Source organism: Periophthalmus magnuspinnatus, chromosome 23, assembly GCF_009829125.3.
Source record: "Periophthalmus magnuspinnatus isolate fPerMag1 chromosome 23, fPerMag1.2.pri, whole genome shotgun sequence".
NCBI lineage: Eukaryota > Metazoa > Chordata > Actinopteri > Gobiiformes > Gobiidae > Periophthalmus > Periophthalmus magnuspinnatus.
In genome coordinates this window covers 12355777-12376959 of record NC_047148.1, presented here as the reverse complement: position 1 = coordinate 12376959, position 21183 = coordinate 12355777, and the positions used below count along the sequence as shown (strand labels likewise).

Sequence of the window (21183 nt, the reverse complement as noted above, 5' to 3'; positions counted from 1 at the left end):
CTCTGGTGTACTGTGAATGGCCTGAACATGTGCCATGCCCACGCTTCACTCGGCTGTCATTAGTGGTAACACAAAGAGGCAGATTAGCGCCTCAGGTCTACACAGGTGCACGGGGAAAAAGCTTAACATACGATTGAAGAATGGATGTATTCTCTCCACTGTTATTTCCCAATTCTCTACTAAATTATTGTAATAGTGGTTCAAGAATAGTTTAATGAAGATGGATTGTACTTTTGCTTCGACGCTCACCCCGTGTAGCATACTAACATGTGGCATATGTTATGATGAAAATTATATAATTGTCCCCAATCCAGATGGTGCTACTGGGGGCATGTTTCATAAGATGTGGTGTGACTATAGGCCAGAACCACAGTAAGAAGCAAGAATTGTCTGGTAGCTAAGCACACCAAAAAGCATTCATTTCTATAGACAATTTGATGCTTTGACTCACCCACTGTAGCATCTGCCAACTTTGCAGAGACTTGTGATGTACGATGTGAGATGATTTCAGAGGAGGGTAAAATTGGATTAGGCCCAGTGTAAAATAGAAACTTGGGCTTTCTGCTTTGTAAGTGTTCTACTATATATGTTACGCTTTACTTTTATCATTCAGCAACTTCATATGCCTTACAATTGGGATTTTCATGGTGATTCAAAGCTTTTAATGGGTCTGTATAGTAACAGTAGAGGATGCGGGTTCAATTCCCCTTATATTGTTAGGTAACTATAACTTGTTCCATGTGAATGAAAGAATGGGGTACAGGTACTCAGTATTTCTCTCAGAACTGACACTGCAGTAAAGCATGTGCCTCTTAAGGGCCAGTGTTACCTGAACAGATTACACTATCCTGAGACTCCATGTAAATAATTGAGCAAGATGTTCTTGAGCTACTCAAGTGGCCTCCGGAGACTTCCCCAAAACTGAGAGCTGATGGTTCAATTTCTGTTTCTTCTTGTCAAGCTTGTTCCTGTGATTAATAGCCTCTGTATTTGTCATGAATAACCACAAAAACAATCCTGACTGTTAATCATATTTTCCCATAAGTATTTTTTTTTTACATTTTGCTTTTAACTTTGACAAGATCAAATTTTAGTAGCTTTATAACTCAAGCAGTCTCATTACGTACTTCTCCACTTCCTTCTTTCAGCTGTTGCCTCCGGTACCTTCACTTGTCCAATCACTCGACCTTGTGCGGCGGTGATGGACTGCCCCACTGGTTTGGCTCCGGTCACTTTTAAGGGCAACAAGATCCGTCTTCATGAGTAGCATAGTTTGAGATGGACTTTTGAGGCATAAACAAATATTTTCTGCTGCCAGGGTGAGAAATGCCAGAACAGTCACTAGGAATCAGTGAAAGTCCTCTCACCTGGACACCTGAGTCAGCCACCCATCTTTTGTCAAGAGCCAATCTGGAGCCATTTTTATCCCTGTCTGTGTGAAGGCCTGTGCTGATCCCAGGGGGTGTGTCTCTTTGTATTTATTAGTTTTAAGCAGCTTACAGTTCTGCCATCCTCCATACACTCTCCCCTCTGTGCCGCTGCCTCCTGATAGATGACTTATACATATATTATTCATGTGATTGACTCGTCCTAATCGCCTCACAAGTGCAGGAAATTAATCATTCCTGAAAATCCCATCATTTGCATTTTGCCCCAGGAGTTTCTGCTCCAGGGGAATTGTTTCTTTTTTCCATCATGTAGCCTATGTGATGTGAAGCATCAGTCAAAATGTGCAGACAATAGCTTGCATTTTGGAAGAATTTGATGATGTCTTCATTTGAGGTGGAGGACAGGGCCCTATATAATTTATAAGAGATTCACTGTTTTTGCCAGAAATATAAAAATGTATGCTCCTGCATTGTGGAACATTTCTATTTGTTTGGGATGGCTCCACAAACTTGCCATATTAAACTCATGGCTTACAGTCCTTTCAACTCACCACAATCACATGTTTGGTGTGAATAATGGCACCATTTTTTTGAAGTGATCGTGAAAATGATATTTCCCTTTTGTTTATATACTGACAGAGAAAACGTTGAACTTTGTGCCAGTTTTGTTTCATGTGGATAGGCCCAGTAATTACAGAGAAATTAACCATAAATCAAGTCAACAAATCATGAATCTGACAGCAAATATATGAGTTGTTAATAGGAATAATGTTATTACTATATCTCACAAACACATGGCAAGATCTCCTGTAGAGGCTCTTGGGACATTTTATTATACTTGAGTTGAACATACTTCACTCACCATGAAGACACTGCTCCAAGATCTCAACCCGGTCTGAGCAGACAGTAACACTTAAATTGACTTGTGATTAGCTTTGATAGCATCTAGTTATCTATGGATTGCACAAGGAACAAGATTCAATGAAATAGAGTAAATGCCAAATCAACCTATACTGACAGACTGTATAGATCCAAGGCTGTTCGTAAAGGACTTTGTTGTGATCTTTATATAGCTTGTCAGTGAAATTGGATTAGACATGGTGTGAAATGAAAAATTTTGCCCTGTGAGAAGTAACTGCCTTCACGGTCTCTCTCACCTCCTGCGTGACTCAGTGGGTCCTTCACCACTGAACTCTATAGAAATAGGAACCTAATTACATGGCTGGAAGTGACCATATAGTGAACACTGTTAAAAGGATCCAATTAAAGCCGGTGCGGCACTGGCAGCGGCATTCTGGCCTGGGATTATTTGTGGAGGTGGAATTTGATCTGTCGCACTCTCCAAGAGTCGTCCATCGGCCAATCCATCAGAGAGAAGGGAAGAACGAGGGGAGGGGCATCAGAGCAGTGCGAGTAATTGGATCCTGAATTAACGAGAGCTTGTATCAACTAGAGGGAAAGTGAAGTGTAGGAAGGAGACTGCATATGTTATCCCCAACACATGATGACACAGGCTAGTTAGTCAGTGTCTTTTGTATCTGTCTCTATTCAAATAAACCAAATAAATAAAATAACTCAGTGATAAGAAGTGTTACAGGTAAATGTTGTTCATTCAAGACCAAATACAGTAGAGATATACAGTATTTATATCAAACAACAACATGACAACCATTACTGACATATTACAAAATAGAAATAGCTAAATATTATGATTTGTACGGTATGGGTGGTCATTAGCTATTGTACTGTCACTACCCGGTCCTGATTTATTTATTATTTTATCAGTAAGTCCCATTGATATGTACATCTCATTTACAAGAGACCCCGAAAACATGTAAAACTTAAAATACATAAAACATTTAACAATGAATAAAATGTATTTGAAACATTAAACTACATCATTGTGCAAAAGTACATAATAGCAGTTGGAATTGCTTTACAAAGTATTTCATCACTTTCAAGGTTCCTGTGAAACATATGCGTGAGAGGGGTGGATACAGTGGTTCTGCACCTTGATCGGACCAGAGGTAAAAGGTCAAATGGAAACGCTTAGCCTCTGGGGTCACAGTGCCTGGAGGGCCCTGCTTTGAGATGATTACTACAGTGGAGTACAATGATTATTCCTGCCTCTTTGACCCATGGGCCTATTCCCAACTCTATCCACCAAGGCTATACTCAACAGTTAAAGGCGTTACCAGATTTTTTACCACCTTAAAAACGCAAAAAGATATTATTTTAAATAGTCTGCAGCCATCCAAAGTTATTCACTTCACTTAATGCATTTTGAGTATCCTAATTATTCACTGCAAAAAACATTTCACAACATTCAGAGGCCAGTAAATGCCATCACAATAAAGTTTAAACAAAAAGCATGATAACAGCTCTCTTTCTGATTCTCGGACAATAACACGCTCGATAATTAAATACAAACAGCACACAGCGGTCTCTCTTTAACCCCAAGAGCCTCTTTTGCAGTACGTCTCTGCTAGGACTCAACTACATAGATCCAACCACTTCAAAAGCTACAGATTGGCTTTTGTATATGGATCTTATCGCAAAAGTAGCAGTGAAAAGAGGCTAGATTTTAATTGAAGATAGCAGTTTAAATTTAGTTGGTTACATATCGCTTTGTTGTTGCAGAGCCAGCTGGAGCTTCAGGGCCGTGTGGTTAATGGCTTTGTGTTACAAATGAATAAAAGGTTTGGTTGTAGGACGTCCTGACAAACAGATTGTGTCATTGGGCGGTAATGTGCCCTCACCAGCGTAGCCCTGACTGAGGGGGATTAGGCTGACACAGCAGAGCCTCCACATCACTGATCATTGTACGTACACATACAGTGAGCATGGACACTGCTTCAAAACACAACTACAGTGTCCTTTATTTTTAAACACACAGATGTAAAAAATAAAGAGTTGCAATATATTGTTTTAATAGTGTTTATTGCACATTTATTGCATGTTGTAAACTAAAATATTTCTTACTTTTTAATAGAAGCTGGTCCATAAACTTCCATTCACATTGGCATTTCAGCAAGCACCAGATTTTCATGTATGTGTTTTTATTTTTGTGGCTATAGTAAAAGAAAAATTCAATCTGTCAACTGGACAAAAAGTTTTACAAGTGAAAACCAGTTGACATGATTCGAATTTTTCTTTTACCAGGGATCATGCCTGGATAACTGAAGGATTACACAGACTTAAGCACTTATAAACACTAAAAAACTAGTGTGAGTAGCCTAATGATGAGGGAACAGAGTTATATCATGATTAAAAAAAACAAAAAAACTTACCATAACATGCCCAAATAAATAAAACTGCGTTAGAAGAACATTCCACATGATTAAAGCTATTAGAATTTTGTTTGTGCAGATCAGTCTACAAGGCAATTAGACATTTGTTTTGGGAGTAGACTTGGAAGGGCAGATAAAAATGTGTTGTCATAAAGATTTACTTATAGCTTCCTCTGAGAATGCTCTGCGCACCTCTGAATTATTTGGCGTAATTTCTAAGCCCAATCTCTGAAGACTTTGATTTCTGTCGAGGTTTGATGCGTTGTGCTGCTACAGGCGTTCTTTAAGTGAATTGTTAGAAGAGCAAGAAGAAATTTCGGGGAGCTTTGGGAGATCTGATGAAAGGATCTATTCACAGCTTGCCACCAGAGACACCAGGAAGGATAAAGGGGATGTGACTGGATTCTCAATGTTAACAGATATCACCATGACATTGCTGTGAAGAGGTTTGTGGCTTCAGGCTGTTGGTATTTTATTTTGACTTTGCTTGACCCTTAGATCATAGATGGACTAGTCAGATGTTTCACAATTGAGATGCTTTGTTGTGAGGTAGAGCTGTGGAAAAAAAAATAAAAATCCCTGTCTGAAGCCTTGGTGAGTTGTAAAAAAAAAAGGGTTGTTTCTTATTACAAGAAGTATTAACACAAAAACTTGCTTTCTTAATCAAAACTTGAATATCTACACATTTCTATCGCAGTGGTTGCAATAGAATAATAGGCTCGAAGGGTTTTAGGGATTCTACACAAGTTTGAGGTATGGATCACACAAAAGCAAGCGAAAAAGTGTATGCCTAAATTAGAATAAAATTTAAATTCATATTCATTTTAAGGATTGTTGTTCGTCTTGGTCTTATATTTTCTGCATCTGTGTAACATAGATTTTTGTAGGTATGTGTTTTGCTCTGTAGTGCAGATAGATGATTTATTCCATGGTACGCACAAGGCTGCTTATTTTGGAGCTTCTCGTCCTAAACATGTTTAATTCATCACTTAATCAATACGGAGCACTGTTTTCAATATGAAAAGAGCGACAAGCCAATCTGTCACTGTCACAGGCTCAGCAGTATTTAGTCACTCACTTAAGCGTTGTCTTCTCTGTGTTGCTACTTGCCTACCATGTGTCCTCATGCTATTCATATAAACCCAGATTAAATTAATGAATAGTTCCATAAGATGACTCGCATTACTTTGGCAGTGTTAGTCACTTCACCAAGTCACCTGCTGCCTGTACTTATGGATTGATACTGATACAATCCATCAGACTTGGGGCTGCCAGAAAGGATTCAATTTGTTTCGTATAATTTACAGTCATGAAATATGATGTAAAAAAATCTACTTTGTTTTTATTGTGTACTTGATGACTGGGAAACTAGACTTTAGAGATTTAGTTACAGGTAATTATAATAAACCCTTATGTAGGGGCACTACCGTCAGGCAAGAGTAGGTGGACGTTTAGGGCCCTTACCCTGGAGGGGGCCACAATCAATTGCCCTTCAGGAGCACCAATGGCCTCAGACTCATTTGATATTCTCTCAATATCACAATAAATAAGACTAGTTTAATTTTAAACAAGAAAACACTATCAAAATAGTGTCTGATTATCAAATACATTTCCAGTTGGGCATTTTCTTGCTCTCTGGGGAGGCTTGAGAATGTCTTTGTGGTGAGTTAGGCATCTCTCTTGACCATACTTTTTTAGCTTTATTTTTGCTTAAGACACAGCTACCCATATCATAGAATCACTGTTCTGGTGCACTTTTAGACAAACATGACGCTTGAATGAGCAGCCTGTGAATGTGTATTAATTACTCACATATTAACTGTGCATATTCACTTGCTGCACATTAATTGTCCAAATAACCAAAGGCAGAGAGACAACGAGGTGCCAAATCAGGCAATTTATCTGAAAAAATAAGTTTAAATTCAGACCATCACTTAAGCCAGTTATAATTTTTGGGTCAGGTTTTGTACTTTCTGATATTTAATCTGCCCTACCCCGGACTTTCAGCACTCACTCACAGATTTGAGCACATGCACTTGAATCTGATCTGGTCGTGCAGGAGTGAGTGCGTGCCATAGAACCCTACGCAGTCGTGCTTGATCACGGCACAGTTTAAAAGTCCTTGTGTGAGTGTGGCCTTAAAAGGTTTAGGGCAACTTCAGACTGATTTACTGATTTGCAAATTAGCCATGCGTGTTTGTAACAAGGTGTTATGCACTCACAATGTGTCCTTCCATAGTTAAGTTCCATAGAAAAGATGAAAATTGCAAATGCTAATATTGCTAATAGCCATTGACTTTATTCCATAGGAGGAGAGTCTTCATAGCTGATCTCAGAGGTAGTTCAAAGTCTACATTCTTTATAAAGTGTAAATTGTCTGCAGCAAATGTGTCCTGGTTTTACTATCAGAATTTAGATCTCTCTGACTCCATAAGAAAACCGTGCCCCACCTCTTTTTCTCCCCAGCTCGTCCTCAGCTTTTCATCCTCTCCTCGTCCCCTTCACTGTCCTCGGCCTCACTTCTACCACCTCCAGTGTCCAGACCCCGGGGGGAAGACCTCTCATAAGCGCCATTTAACCGGCCACGCCCTTCATCTCAGTGTCTTCTGCCGGGGTCTGAGTACTAAAGATAACTCATTCAATAAAGCTTACTAATACTTTTGTCTTTGTGTCTGTCTGAATCTCTCCAGGTTGAAATCCTAGTTTCACCTGTATTAGCTTTATCACCACCCCTTTATCTCCTCTTGGCACTTCCTTGTGCTCTTGCTTCCTCTCTCCTTGCTCAGTGGGTGCAGTCATCAATATCAGTGTGTTAGACCGGTGCACCCCACACTCCTGGAGGGCACTGCTATTAATGGAATCCAGAGAGGGCGGCGCTGGGCCAACAGGCTTGACTAGTGTGCTTCAGTGCTTAGCTTTTTCAATCTATCCCACATTATGGGCTGTCAATAACCAGGGACACTACACAGCCAGTCTGAACTTAACTGAACTCAACAGAGTCTAGAATCTGATTAAATCAGGTGGTAGAAAGAGAAAACATGTTTGGTGAAAAAAACAGGTTTGAGACAAAGTAGCAGACTAGGTGAAGTGAATAGATATTATTGTACATTATTATTTCAGTAAACTCAAAGGCCCTTTTTGTCCAGTCCAATGATTTTTATGACCCTAAATGAAATGTAATCACAGCTGATTAAGACCCTGCCTGAATCATGAATAAGCACAGTGAAAACAAAGTGCCCCGAAAGCAACTTTTGGAGCTGGTGCAGGCTCTGTCTTCCATCAGTCCATTTGGCCAGAGGCAGCAGGCAGGCGCTGAATGGCAAAGTAATCCATCCCTCTAATGCAAGGGCATTAGAGCTGCCCGTCACTTCCTAATTGGCTAATGGCTAGATTATGCTAGCTACAATAGGCCATGCTGACACTTTCTTGGCCTGTCATAACAGTGGCTTTAGGACACAAAAGGCCAGAACCTGTCGCTTACAATGGGCCTGAGGCAATTGTCCAGCGCTGCCCGTTGGAGCTCAGACTGTGGAGCTGGAGACAGCCATCTGACCTGCAGTGCCTTAGTACTGTACGGTTAAACTTGTGTGAAGATGAATACTTAAACATATAATATGACTATAACATTTTTCTGCAGTGGATCCTAATTTAAAATTTTAGATTACATGTAGAGTGTAAACATTAACAATCATGATTAGATTAGTATGAAGAGAAAACCATATATAGCAGCACTAACAAGACTGGAAATGACCTGTCATATATGTAATAGTTGTAGCAATGACAGATGCAAGACTGCGCTCGCTACAGACTCCAGAGGCTGGGAGAAACAATATTCTCAATAATCAAATTTTGCATACCTTCAAAACAGCATTCACAATATCAATTTTTTGATAATGTGCCCACAAAGAACATACAGTACAACATCCCACCCCACACAGTGCATAAATACTTAAAGGCATGTATTTTTCTAATGATCTGTATTTAAATGAGCTGGGTTGTGGTTGCAGACAGCTGCTCTTCGCTCTGTGACAAACAAACATGTGTACAGCAGTGTCATCTTTTACAAAACATTGGACAAAAACATGAGAAATACTGGGAACATGATGTCCCAGAGCTGGCTCACACTTAGCAATACTCCTCCAAAATATACCTTTTCCAACTGGCAAAGTACACCAACAACATTTATCACAGTGGAAGCATTTTGTCCTGTGTTCAATGCTGTACTATTCTATACCTTTTATAGCTAACAAAGGCATTTGAAACAGAGCAAGCGGATATTTCTCCTTTTGTTTGGAGTATTATTCCACACTCGGCTACATCACTTAATAGAGATTAAATGCTCGTGCTGTAATCATTTCCTCGGGGTCTTTGCACATGCTTTGACTCGCTGTCACAAATTCACGGCACAATTTCAGTTGGAAGCCTCGGGAAATTCTCTTGGTAGAAATCTTTTTTTTTTTTCTGCTTTAAAAAGGGGCCAATGTTTCCGCTTTTTTCAATGAGTGCGTCCCTCTTGACTGTTTCACCGTTGCCTACAGTTATTGAAAGCACACAACGCTTTGCTCATAGTTTTTCCATGGAGCTGTGTAAATGGGAAGGTGCTAGTAGAGGTCATGCATTAAGTACATGGAGTTTCATTAACATACAGATAGCCTTGAGATGTGTAATGTACACTTCTTATATGAAAATATTGAAGCTGTTGCCTGCAGTTACTTGCTGATGCTGGGTAACTGGTACTTGTGGTATGCTGTAGGTTACAAGGGCTTCATTTTAAATCACAGTGCATTTTCTGTTACAGTAGTTCTGCTATTTTTTTAGTATTGGCAGATCTGCTACAGTAACACATTTGAATTGCAACATAATCCTACAAAAAATATTAAAACAAACACTAAGAAAGTTGGTGTTTATATACGGTAAAGAGCTGGCAGTAAAATTTGTCAGTACAAAGCCGTATACTTATGATAAGCATGCGGTGGATGAAAGAACTGCTTCTTACTGTATATAGGTGCACAATATCTTACCATTACTATTTTTATTTTTACGACCCACCACTGTATGTGGATTTATGGCTACTGCCTGTTAAATGTTAGTATGCGTTTCAGAATAAAACTCCCTCATACACAGTAGCTTAGAAAAATAATACTTTTATTAAAAAAGCGCAAATCTGTGCACTGATTATACAATAAATATCATATCACCACAATTGAAATTTTTGATTGCTTGAACATGTATCATATTGTATTATTTCAATATTACAATACACAAGTTCAACATTAACTACCGGTAATTAGCCTATATTCAACAAAGTGTAACAAAAAGGACAATGTTTTACCACAGAACATATGAGGCTTTGAACCCCTGAAAACAAAAAGCATAATCATTAATCCAGTGGTTCCAATTTTACAAATAAATACCACCACAAACAAAGACAAAGGCAAATGTAGTTAATTTCAAATACTGACCTTTTATATAAAGCCCAGGTCCCTGTGCCTCTTCAACATGTGGTTTAACATGAAGCAGCCTCAGAACAGAAGCGTTACAAGTCACCTGTTAGTCTCACAGTCATCTCTATGTCTACCCTTAAGATACATCACCAAATAGGAATGTGTATTATCTATGTAGGCTTCAGTTTGAACCAGAATATTAAAGAATGCATTAAAATCCTGTAATACAGTCTTGCAATGTGCTCCTTAAGTCTCAGTGAGTCTCTGAGTTGTTGATCTGAGAGTAAATGTAAGCTGACCATTAGCCTCAGCAGCAGATATCTGCAAATCAACAACACAATCAATGATTAGCACCTAAACAAATAGTCATAGCAAGCTACCAGTACGTTGCAGGCTCTTTCTATGTGAAAACACATGTGTCTGACAAAATATATTGTTGCCAACCAAGTGTTGGCAAAAGTAGCTATATTGTTTACTTATTGAGAAAGCATAAGCAATTCCACAAATACTGTGAAGGATTACACTCACCTCTGCTACTGAGAGACAAAGTCAGAGCCACATTTAGATGAGAGATTTTTGGTTCCTTGTTTTTCTTCAAAAATCTCAACATGAATCCAGGGAAGATGCATGTGTAGCATAATCAAGGCCAAATTAGACTGTTGAACTGAGACAAAGACATGGCCAAACACATGTGCTCCAAGAGAATAAATATTACTACTAAACCATAAATACAACTGTTGAAAATGTGTATATATTTATGGTCATTTTTGACAGTGAATAATAATGCTTAAAGCCACTGACACAATAACCCTATTCCCTGTAAACACATTTCTAAATCAACCACATACAGATAAAATAAGTTTCAACTAAATGCTTCTGTATTATGATAGTGTCTATAATGACTCATAGATATTGCCTATTAATTATCTGTCCCTCCCACATATAAACATACAAGGACAAATGTCTCTCTAGTGCAAATGAGAGATGAATACAATAAATATTGACCCCAAGATGATATTGTTCATCTGTGATATTGTTATTGGATGGTATGCATTGATGTATAGCCTCATTTCCACTGGCACTGCTCTCGTGGGGCCGACTTGCCGCGGAACAGTTGGGGGAGGCAACCCCAGCCAGGAAGCATTTCGATTTCAAACTGACCAGGCTGCTTTTTGGCATGACACGGGTCTATCAAGAAACATCCAAAGATGTGGGTGGCACAGGACAGCTATAAAAAGACTGGTGCAACAGGGGAATCAACACAGATCAACAACAGCACAACAATGAGCTTGTGGGGGTTGTGACTGGATACGCCTCCTCGCAGTCATTGAAGGATCAGCAGTACATCAGTAGTGGTGTGCATGACATTTCTCGGATAAGCGATCATCATTAAGATGGCAAAAAAACAGATATAAACATAAAATAATAGTTTCTCACCAGACTCTTACTTGATCTTGTGATATACCACCGTATTTTCAGTAATGACAACTTACATACTGAGCTGATATTCTGTTTCCTGTTTATAGATGCAAGCCACTCCCGTCAAGAAACCCCAATGCATTAAATGAAGAGGGATTAAAACGCAGTGTAGAGGTGCAAATAAATGCTAAAAATTGGACCCGGAGCTGTACTCAGAGCATGGAAACGCAAATTGGTCGGAATTGCTGCTGGTCCTCTAATGACTCTGCAAGGGCGTGACTAGCACCTCCCTCTACGAGCTGGTCCCAGGTCTAAAGTGTTCCTGACCCCTTTGGACCTTCAGTGGTCTGCTTTGGACCCTTAAAAGGAGGTGGTACAGATCGCTTAATGTGGTGAAAACACTCAGGGTCTGCACTGTACCACCCTGTACTGGCTTTATGGAAATGAGGCTTATGTATACTAAATGTAGTTAACCCTGCTCTTGGCTCTTATAGATATATAGCTTATTTCTATAGTAAGTTTAACCTTACATTTGACTGTATTTTGCTGAGAGGACAGGGGACAGAATCGTTATGTAAAAATGTTTGTAAGCCCTGGTAAGATATTTCAACATGTATTCCGACTTTGGACAAATATAGTGTCTTTGTGACATAAAAATAAAACAAAACAAAGAAAACAAAAGACAAATTTGATGCAATTGACCACAAAGGCATTTTTGATGAGCTCAGAAGCATGGCATTTACACAACAGCTGCAGTGTGTTCATTTTTTATTCATATTCCTTTTATTTTCATCAGGGCTGCATTCACAAAATGTCAGCAATGAACTCAATGTGAAACTCAGTGCCATTTCTAAGCTTTGAAGGACTATTGCTTCAAACTGTTCAACTTAGTCAGAAATAAACACACTTTTTGACCACTGCTGAAAGTACAAACTAAAAGTACACACTACAAATACCTCAATAGAAGATTAGCAGTAGTAGCAAGATGCATTATGAAAGATTTCCTTTGAATCGCATAAACCAATTTGACTTAAAGCTGTGTTAATGTCCTGTAACAATTTAAAGAGCACTACAGGACATTAACACTAAGCAGCAGATCAAAAGTCATGTAAATCTAGACATACATATATTTATAGCTGCAGCCTTCCTTACTTCTGAAATAGCCTATATTTAAAACCAGGGGGCATTGGAGGTTCAAAGCTCTCTGCCTGGGTGTTAGCATGACTGTAATGGACATAGCGTTTAACCTTCATTTCCTCCCATCAAAGCTTTGTATATCATATTTTATGCAAAAATCATTGAAACAGTCCATTTAAAACGCTGCGGTGCAAAAATGAGCAGACATTGTGGCTCGTTGCTTTTTTTCAGTGTCACCCCAGAGAAGTCCCCACCAGAATGTAGCTAAATTTAGCCCTGCAACATCAAAGGTCCTATTTGCACCGAGAGGATGTTAATCTGACGACTACAGGCGCCATGCCGGTACACACAAGCCAGAGACCCTCTACTGGAGGTGCCACACGACAACACAAACAACACTAATACTGTACCACCAGTAAATAATAGTTTTCCCCCACGCCCATTTGCTCTTATAAGCCTCTGCAAATGTCTCAGTCAGCAGGTGCCATGTGATGTTGCAGCCTCCAGGGTAGAATGGTACATCTCGACAAAACACTGAAGATCACGTTATTTTATGTTCTGCTGTAGTGGCACTAGGTTAGATATTATTAAACAGGAACAACTGTAAATGCAAGTGATCATTTTGTCCTAATTAGAAAATTGATGATAATCAGTCACAAAGGCGATGTGGGTAAAGTGTCTTGCTCAAAGGCCTGACAACAGTGTGGACTGGTCAGAGTTGGGATCGAACTGCAAATCTTAAATCATTTTTTGTGTCACTGACCCCTACACACTGCAAACAAAGGTGATCAAGTATTGGCTTTATTTCTAGTAATCATTGAATTGGGGGTGGCTGAAAGCCTTGCATTTCAAACATTAATAGCTCTGCCTTTTATAACCTTGTGCACTCATGTGAGATGCTGTCATTGGGCTGTTAAAGGCAAGTCACTGTAGCTGCATGCTTGAGCTCATCAGTGGGCCCCCTCTGGACCGCAGATGGATTCTTTACAGGTCATTATCAGTGTGTTACTGCAGTTTACAGGCTCCTCTGTTAGTGCCAAGCACCCCTGCTTTACTTGTGAAAACCTACTGTGCTCTTAGTGGTTGCTTTTAACAAGTCTCATTAGTGCTCAGTGATGAAGGTGTTAACAAGTGCTTTGGATTTCAGGTGTTGTAGATAACCAGTGAGTATTGTTGAGTCAGCTGAGACAGACTCTAAAATAGGGTTTTTTACAGTGGTAATATTTTTATCACTTGTGCTTTGCAGTCAAGTGACAGAATGGCAGCTGCTGTCAGAAGCTCCTCGTCTCGCTCGTCAGTGCAATGCAAATGGACGAGATTACTGCGCTTGGCGTTCAAATTGCATCACTTATCTACCTATCCATGTGCCTCCCCCTCAGAAACACACAGTTTGGATATTCACTCACACAGTGTAACAAGCAGAAAAACTGAAGGACGTAGAGGGCAGTGAATGAACTCCTCCGGGTCATTTCTATTCTTGAATAACTGCCACCATTGCGCTAAAGCTGTGAATACGCTTCTTGGGATATATCAAAATGCTGTTTACAGCAGTTAGATTTGCTCTGAAAATGCAATGACATGCAAAATATTGGGTACCACTTTATAATTACTACTCTTTACAACCTTAATAAAGCATGAAGAAAGACTTAATTGCTAATTTTAACGAATGGTTTTCAGACTTAATTACTTTATTAAGGGGTTAGGGTTAGGAGCTAGGGTTAATTAAGTAGTTACTAAGACTGTTTCACTCTTAACAAATTATTGTTCATTATGAATTAAGTCTTACGCTAATCAAGGTGTAAATATGGTATATCCATATTTCTGTTTATCCAGGAAAAAAATGCTACTAAAACCTTTGTTTCTGTTACATAGTGACGAGGAGGACTTCAACTACATGTCCCTAGGGTTGACCTATCATCAGTGTAATTTTAACAGCATAATTTTGAAAGCCCAATCCTCCATTGAGTTTCTGTCTGCGCTCATTCAATTGTCCTGAGGAGCTCCACTGACTCTGACTGTGCCTCTCTTATCTGCTGCAGGCACAACCAGGCAGCCCAAGGAAGGAGAGGTCCCGGGGGTGGACTATAATTTCGTGACCGTTGACCGGTTTATGGAATTGGAGAAAAGTGGCGCCCTGCTAGAAAGTGGAACATATGAAGGTAAGGATTTAGTCAAGTGATGCTTAACAGTGCATGTAATTATGGTCACTCTCTCCTTATGATGTACAGTTCTGGGCTGACTCTTAGATGTAAGTCCAAGTTTAAAAGAGTTTAAAGATCCAGAGGTGAAATAGCAATAATTATATAGCGTTGACCTTTCTTCTGTTTCGCACTATAAATGAATGGAGTAGATTTATCCTTCAATTAGAAATCGTATAAATTTAAAATTGTGGCCATATGGATTCAGAAATCTTTTAGTGCAGGGATTTCTATTGCCATGACACATTACCACTTTATAATGGACACACTTTAATTTGCCTTAAAGTCACAGTGTGTAACTTTAGCCAACAAAATAGACTTAAAATAAAAACATGTTTTGCATGTGGTTGTGTTTATCACTTTTACCACCACAACCCTGACTCTTATTTGGCCTGGAGGATGGCCTCCTCCTGCTTGTTTCCATGGAAATGTTGTTCCTTTGGCTGTAATCTTCCACAGTATTGCATCTTTATTCATCTTTATTCATGGAGAATGCTCTGAAGTATAGTTTTAGCTTTCTATTTCTGTGAAATCATGCAGTTAACCTCCAGAAAGTTACATACTGTACCTTTAATAAAGCATGAACACTGACATAATTAATAATGAACAAATAGTTTATTAAGAATGATTCAGGCTTAGTAACTACCCAATCAAAAGTTAAGATCATAAGTTACTATGGCTGAATAATTTTTAATAAACAATTTGTTCATTATGAATTAAGTCTTTGTTCATGCTTTACTAAGGCTAATAACTGTATACTTATTTTCATGTGTTACCATGTACATTTTTGTGTCTCATTGAAAAGTTATCCTGCTTGCCCCTCAGTATCTTACACTGGTAGATATTTTAAAGTAAGCAAGCTAATCTAATTACTAATTTACAATTCCAAAAAACAATAATTTATCATTTTCATAATAAAAAAAAAACTTTTCACCTCAACTTTACAGTATTGTATTATGGCCACTGCGGTATGTAGCATTTCTCAGGCTGAGTGACAAGGTTTTGAGCGAATGTGAAGACAGGCTCATAACTCCTGCTCTACACAACAGCTCCTCCGTCCCATCCATCTCTGGGCCTGGAGCAGACAGCAGTGGCACCCCTCCTGGAGCAGCTGAATTCAGTCTGCTGCAGTAAATTGTGAATGAAGATCCCAGCTACAAGAATCCTAGTGCTGTGTCCATGCTGGCTCTGTCTCTGGGCTCTATCCCTAAGTCTGCTCTGTGGAGATCTTCAGTAATCACAATAAACACACTCTCTATCCTGGCTCTCCTGTGGTCAAACAAGCCTGAGGCGCAGGGTTTTTCTGCTTCCTGAAAAATGCACACCATCGACAATATACGCTGCCTGGCCACCGCTAACTCCCCCCAGACCTCTGCTGTTGCACAGATAACACCTCTATATCTCTCTCTGTTTTCTTTCTCTCACTCTTTCTTACCCACTCTCTATTTCTTTCTCTCTATCTCTCTCTTTTTGTCTCCCTTTCTTTCACTCTTTGTTTTTAAATGTTTTGGACCAACGCAATAAAGGTGTGTTAAAGTCAAAATCTGTCTCTTTCTCTCCATCCCGCTCACTCACTCCAGCCCTCTCTCTCTCTCTCTCTCTCTGTATCGCTCTCTGTCTCTCCTCCTCTCCCCCTCTTCCTCCCCCCCACCTCCTGTCTCTGCCTCTGTCCCACCACTGCCAGGGAGAAAAAATAACTGGCTCAAAATTGAAGACGTCAATTTAACACTTGAGTGCCAGAGCAGTGGTAGATCTGTGAGGTTTATGTCACTTTCCACATTGGGAGAAATAAAGTTTGTTCTGCATCGCTGCTTGGCTATCATTCTGGGGTTTGTACATTTCAATAATTTAACGGCCAATTAGATGTTGGTGAAAGAGAGATGTGGTGCAATCTATAGGAAAGGGGCCTAAGTTGCAGCAGAATTCAGTCAATTAAATACCAGGTGTCCAATGTCGTTACCTCAAACTGTCTTGATTAAAACAATGAACAGCTGACTACATAAAGTCGGAAGTAAAATACCCCAAAGTGGTTTAAAGTTGCTATGTTATTGCCATTTCTATTATTTTATGTACAATTCTACAAGTTTAAGTTGGTACATAAAACTTAAAACTGGTAGAAAGTCGGTTACAAGCTTTAAAAGTTTAGATTGTTCTTTCTGAAGCCAAACTTTGAGTAATGCATATCTATTAATATTGATTTGTCATATTTTATACTTAAGCCTTGCAATTATACTTTGAAAATCTACAAAACGTCAAATGGCAGCACATATTTTTTTAACCGTGTCTTTATTTTCTTTGAACAAAACACAAAAGCTTTGTGACAGGAAACCTTCACTGGATTAACAATGTTCTCAAGGTCTGAGTCCACACTTCACTGTTCAGCTTTTCTTCTGCCAGAAAAAATATTTCTCTAAAGTAAATTTTATCACATGGAGCAGAGAAGTAAAGTTTATCAGTGGTCTTCATCAGCTATTGTGCAGCTGCTTACAGACGATCAAATTATTCTGAATATTAAATCAAAATATGAGAAGGATAAGGCTGTGGATAGGAAGACAACTCAAAACTTTATTCAGCTGAGATGTTTTTCCAAAGTCTGAACCTGTCAAATGCACCAGAAACAAAATCAAATATTAATAATTTCCTTTTACTCTGATGCTCCTTTGTATTTTGTGAAAGACTTTAACATACTCTGCTCTTGACGTGTGAGGATGGCTGACAGTTTGTCAATGCTGCTGTAACGTCCATTTTACTTTACAGAATATGTGTATCAAGTATAATGTATATAATATATAGTTTTTTCTGATAGAGTTCTGTCCTACTTTTTTTTCTTTAAAGCATTTAGTTATCCACACAATATAATACATCATGTACTATATTTTATCTTTTGTCCTCTGTATCGAACAAAGCTTCCTCGGTAGTGTTTGGTTCTAATCTACAAAAACATGATTGTTTTTGACCCTTGCTTCTTCTCCCTGTAGATAACTTCTACGGCACCCCAAAGCCGCCAGTTGAGCCCAGCGCTCTGTTGCTAAATGTAACAGACCAGCTCTTGCCCGGCGCCAGACCCAGCTCTGAGGGCAAGAGGAAGCGCAACAAGTCCGTCAGCAACATGGAAAAGGCCAGCATCGAGCCCCCTGAAGAGGAGGAGGAGGAGAAGCCCATCGTCAATGGCAACGGTGTCGCCATCACCCCAGGTCAGCCTCCGCAGTGACCTCTGACCCTGACCTATGAGTCTGTCGAGGCAGTTAGATGTGAGAGCATAGTGACAGCTTCTCAGAGCTAAGGCTTGGCACTATCAAACATATGGTTTTATTAACCGTAACCATAACCTTATGATTTCCTCAATTATATAGGTAATTAAATGCGTAACTAGGCATATTTGATGTGTTTGCTGATATCGGCATAGTGATAAAATTAGGTTGTAATGAAAGGAGAGTGAAAAAACAATTTGTGCGATGTGAATACAGTGCAGTTTCCTCATTAAAGTCCATGGGAGTCTCTTGTCACTTGTCACCTGTTCTTTTCAGTGAACTCCTCTTCACTGACAGCCCCAGGCCACACTCATACAGTAATTTTTGCAACAACTTGGATTTTTAATAATCTGACTTGTTGTTGTGTTCTTTTTTTCATTTAATTTGCTTGTTTAAACCCTTGATTAATTTTTGTAAACTCCAAAAAAACAGCTGGTAGCAAGGACAACTCTCATGTTTCGTAAGTAAATTTGAACAATAAAAGTATTTGAACAGCTTTAAACCACAACATTAAGAACAGCACTTTGATATCAGATACTGACTAAGATAGATCAAATAGAAGTTCCGGTTTTTCAGCACATTCAAGCCTCAGAGTGCATCCCACGATCACATGAAAACACACAAATCAAAGGGGGCATTATAAAGTTCATTTCTATTATTGCAAATCTAAAACCATGCTTCGGTCCTGTGACTTTCAACACTGATTTCATGACTTGAGGATGGCTCTCTCACAGTGCAACATCAGACAGCACGGTATGCACTTAAGTATGGGGCGGAAGATTACACTGCATGTTTCATTTGGGGCAAAGTTTTGGAAAAATCTTAAATAATTGACAGTAAAGGATGAGATTTTGGATTTTACACCAGAGGAATCTAAAGGAAGGTAGGATATTTGGCTTTTTTTTTTTTACTTTAGACTGAAAAGAAGATATAAAGAAAGAAGAGTACAGCATAATTTAATATTTTAAGTTTAACGTATTTCTAAACTTACATGGATTTACTAAAGAAAGATCTGTAAACACTCTAAACTTTTAAGCTTCATGAGAGAGAAAATACAACACAAGAACATAAAGTATAAAAATGTAATATTTACTATGTGAAAACCTTAATTAACAAACTAATTTAATCAAGTGTGCTAAAACATCAGACTTAGAGCCCTGAATATCGTACCTATAATACAGCTTAATAACTGTAGTATATACTTTTTCTGTTGACATCTGCCACTTGCTTGTCTCCATGGAGATGTTATGACCTGTAAGTTAGAGATAGATACGTTTAATTCTATACTGTGGAACTTCCGGGTAAAGCAGCACCAGAAAGGTCACATAGTCTACCTTTAATTTGTTGACGAATGAAAATTGACTATTTCCAGGAAGTGTACAGTTTGTGCAGGGATCAGTAGTTGCCAGATTGAGTTAACAAAGCAGCAGTGAGCATGATGTTCTCTGCTTGAGGCCTGTAGGGGGCCCCGCTGTGCTCTGGTGAGTGTGTGATGACCAAGAGAGCCGAAGGGTCGATACAGCTCATGTGATCCGAGCAGATAACCACTGCACTTTTCCTCTCATAGATTATCGCTCAAGCCTCTTTTTAGTTTGTCCCTACTCAGCTTCCTTACCCCTTACGTCACTATTGGATTGTTCTATTTGTGTCCAACTTGTGACGTAAAATGGATATGTGTGTAATGGGTATGTAGAGTGTACTTTTTTTTTTTTTTTTTTTGCGTATTTATGGCTCAACTAATAACAAAGACCTCTCAATGATGTTTTTTTATTTTTTTTTTTATTTTGGATTATTAACCCAGCTACATCAACAAATAAACAACACCAATTCTTTTTATTTTCCACAACTTGTATATGTCTGAGCGCAGAGTTTTTATCGTAGTGCAATGGGGCCCGTGCTTTAGCAGACTCAGCTTCAAAATGACTATATTCATGCAGGATGCCCTCATAATTCACTTTCATATTGTACACCTCTGTCTGACACTCAACATGACTTTTTATGTACAGCACATCTCCCTATCACTTTCTGCATCTACCCAAATCTAATCTTTTATCAATCTCACCTCTATCTCTCTTCATCGCTTTCTCCTCGCATCGCTTCCCTCGCCTCACCAGCTCCGTGTAACTGAATTGAATGCATTTGACTCTCTCGCTCTGTCCTGGTTTTGTCCCCCCAGAGTCCAGTGAACATGAGGACAAAAGCGCAGACACTTCAGCGGACCCGGGATCAGCGCCGACCAACCCAGTACCAGATACCACCTCTGAGGGGTCCAAGGATGAAAAACAGTCCCCCCAAACCACAGCTCCCAAACCAGAAGAGAACGAGGAGCTAGGACCCCTGCCCGACAACTGGGAGATGGCCTACACTGAGAAGGGAGAAGTCTATTTTATTGAGTAAGTGGAAATCTGTGGACTGATTTAGCAACTTGTTCTAAAGTTTTAAATATGTCATTAGAAAGTCTGTGTAGTTTGTGCCATATTGCAACAACTACTAAATTTAGAGACTAGCCCTTGCTGTTTTGCAAGAAAAAAATCTGAATTTCATCAATATTCATTATAGTGGTCTCCATTGGTATTAAATATTATTAGCCCAAAAGAATGTTGTCATCTGAAACACATTACATCAAGTGCTACATTTCTAATTAGGATTTTATATTGAGAGGAAGTCTTTTGCATAAGAAACTTTAAATGATTATTTCTTGGATACTGGATACTTGGATCACTTTTGCTGTTTTTGTGATGGATTACTACTTTACTTCTACTTTACTACTTTACTACTTTAGTTCAGAAGTGAGGCCAGCCATTCAGTATCTCTCTTTTTACCTCCCGCTAATCTCTGACGTGAACTACTAAGAAACATTTGTTAATCTTCTTTGTTTGCAAACCTTTCATCTATACTACAGATTAAGAAACTCTCAAATCATATAGATAAGGTTGTAAGTAAGTATTAAGGTAGTGTTATTTCGAAATGGTTCTCTCACTTTTATATTTACATGTCCTCCATATCGTGCAGTCGTTTTTAATGTCGTTGTACCATGACAAACACTGCACAGATGG

General features: G+C 39.0%; 1 protein-coding gene across 13 annotated transcripts in view; it reads left to right on the top strand.

Annotated features, from left to right (window-relative positions):
* Positions 1-21183, top strand: part of magi2a (membrane associated guanylate kinase, WW and PDZ domain containing 2a) — a 152927-nt gene that overhangs the window by 86001 nt on the left and 45743 nt on the right. For 12 of the 13 annotated variants that reach the window (XM_055232002.1, XM_055231993.1, XM_055231999.1 and 9 more), the window contains exons 3-5: positions 14718-14837; positions 17855-18070; positions 20304-20520. In XM_055232002.1, the coding sequence (XP_055087977.1) occupies positions 14718-14837; positions 17855-18070; positions 20304-20520 (553 nt within the window). Of the gene's footprint in view, positions 1-14717; positions 14838-17854; positions 18071-18942; positions 19011-20303; positions 20521-21183 lie in introns of those variants that run through there. The other variant, XM_055232001.1, reaches the window with a different exon arrangement.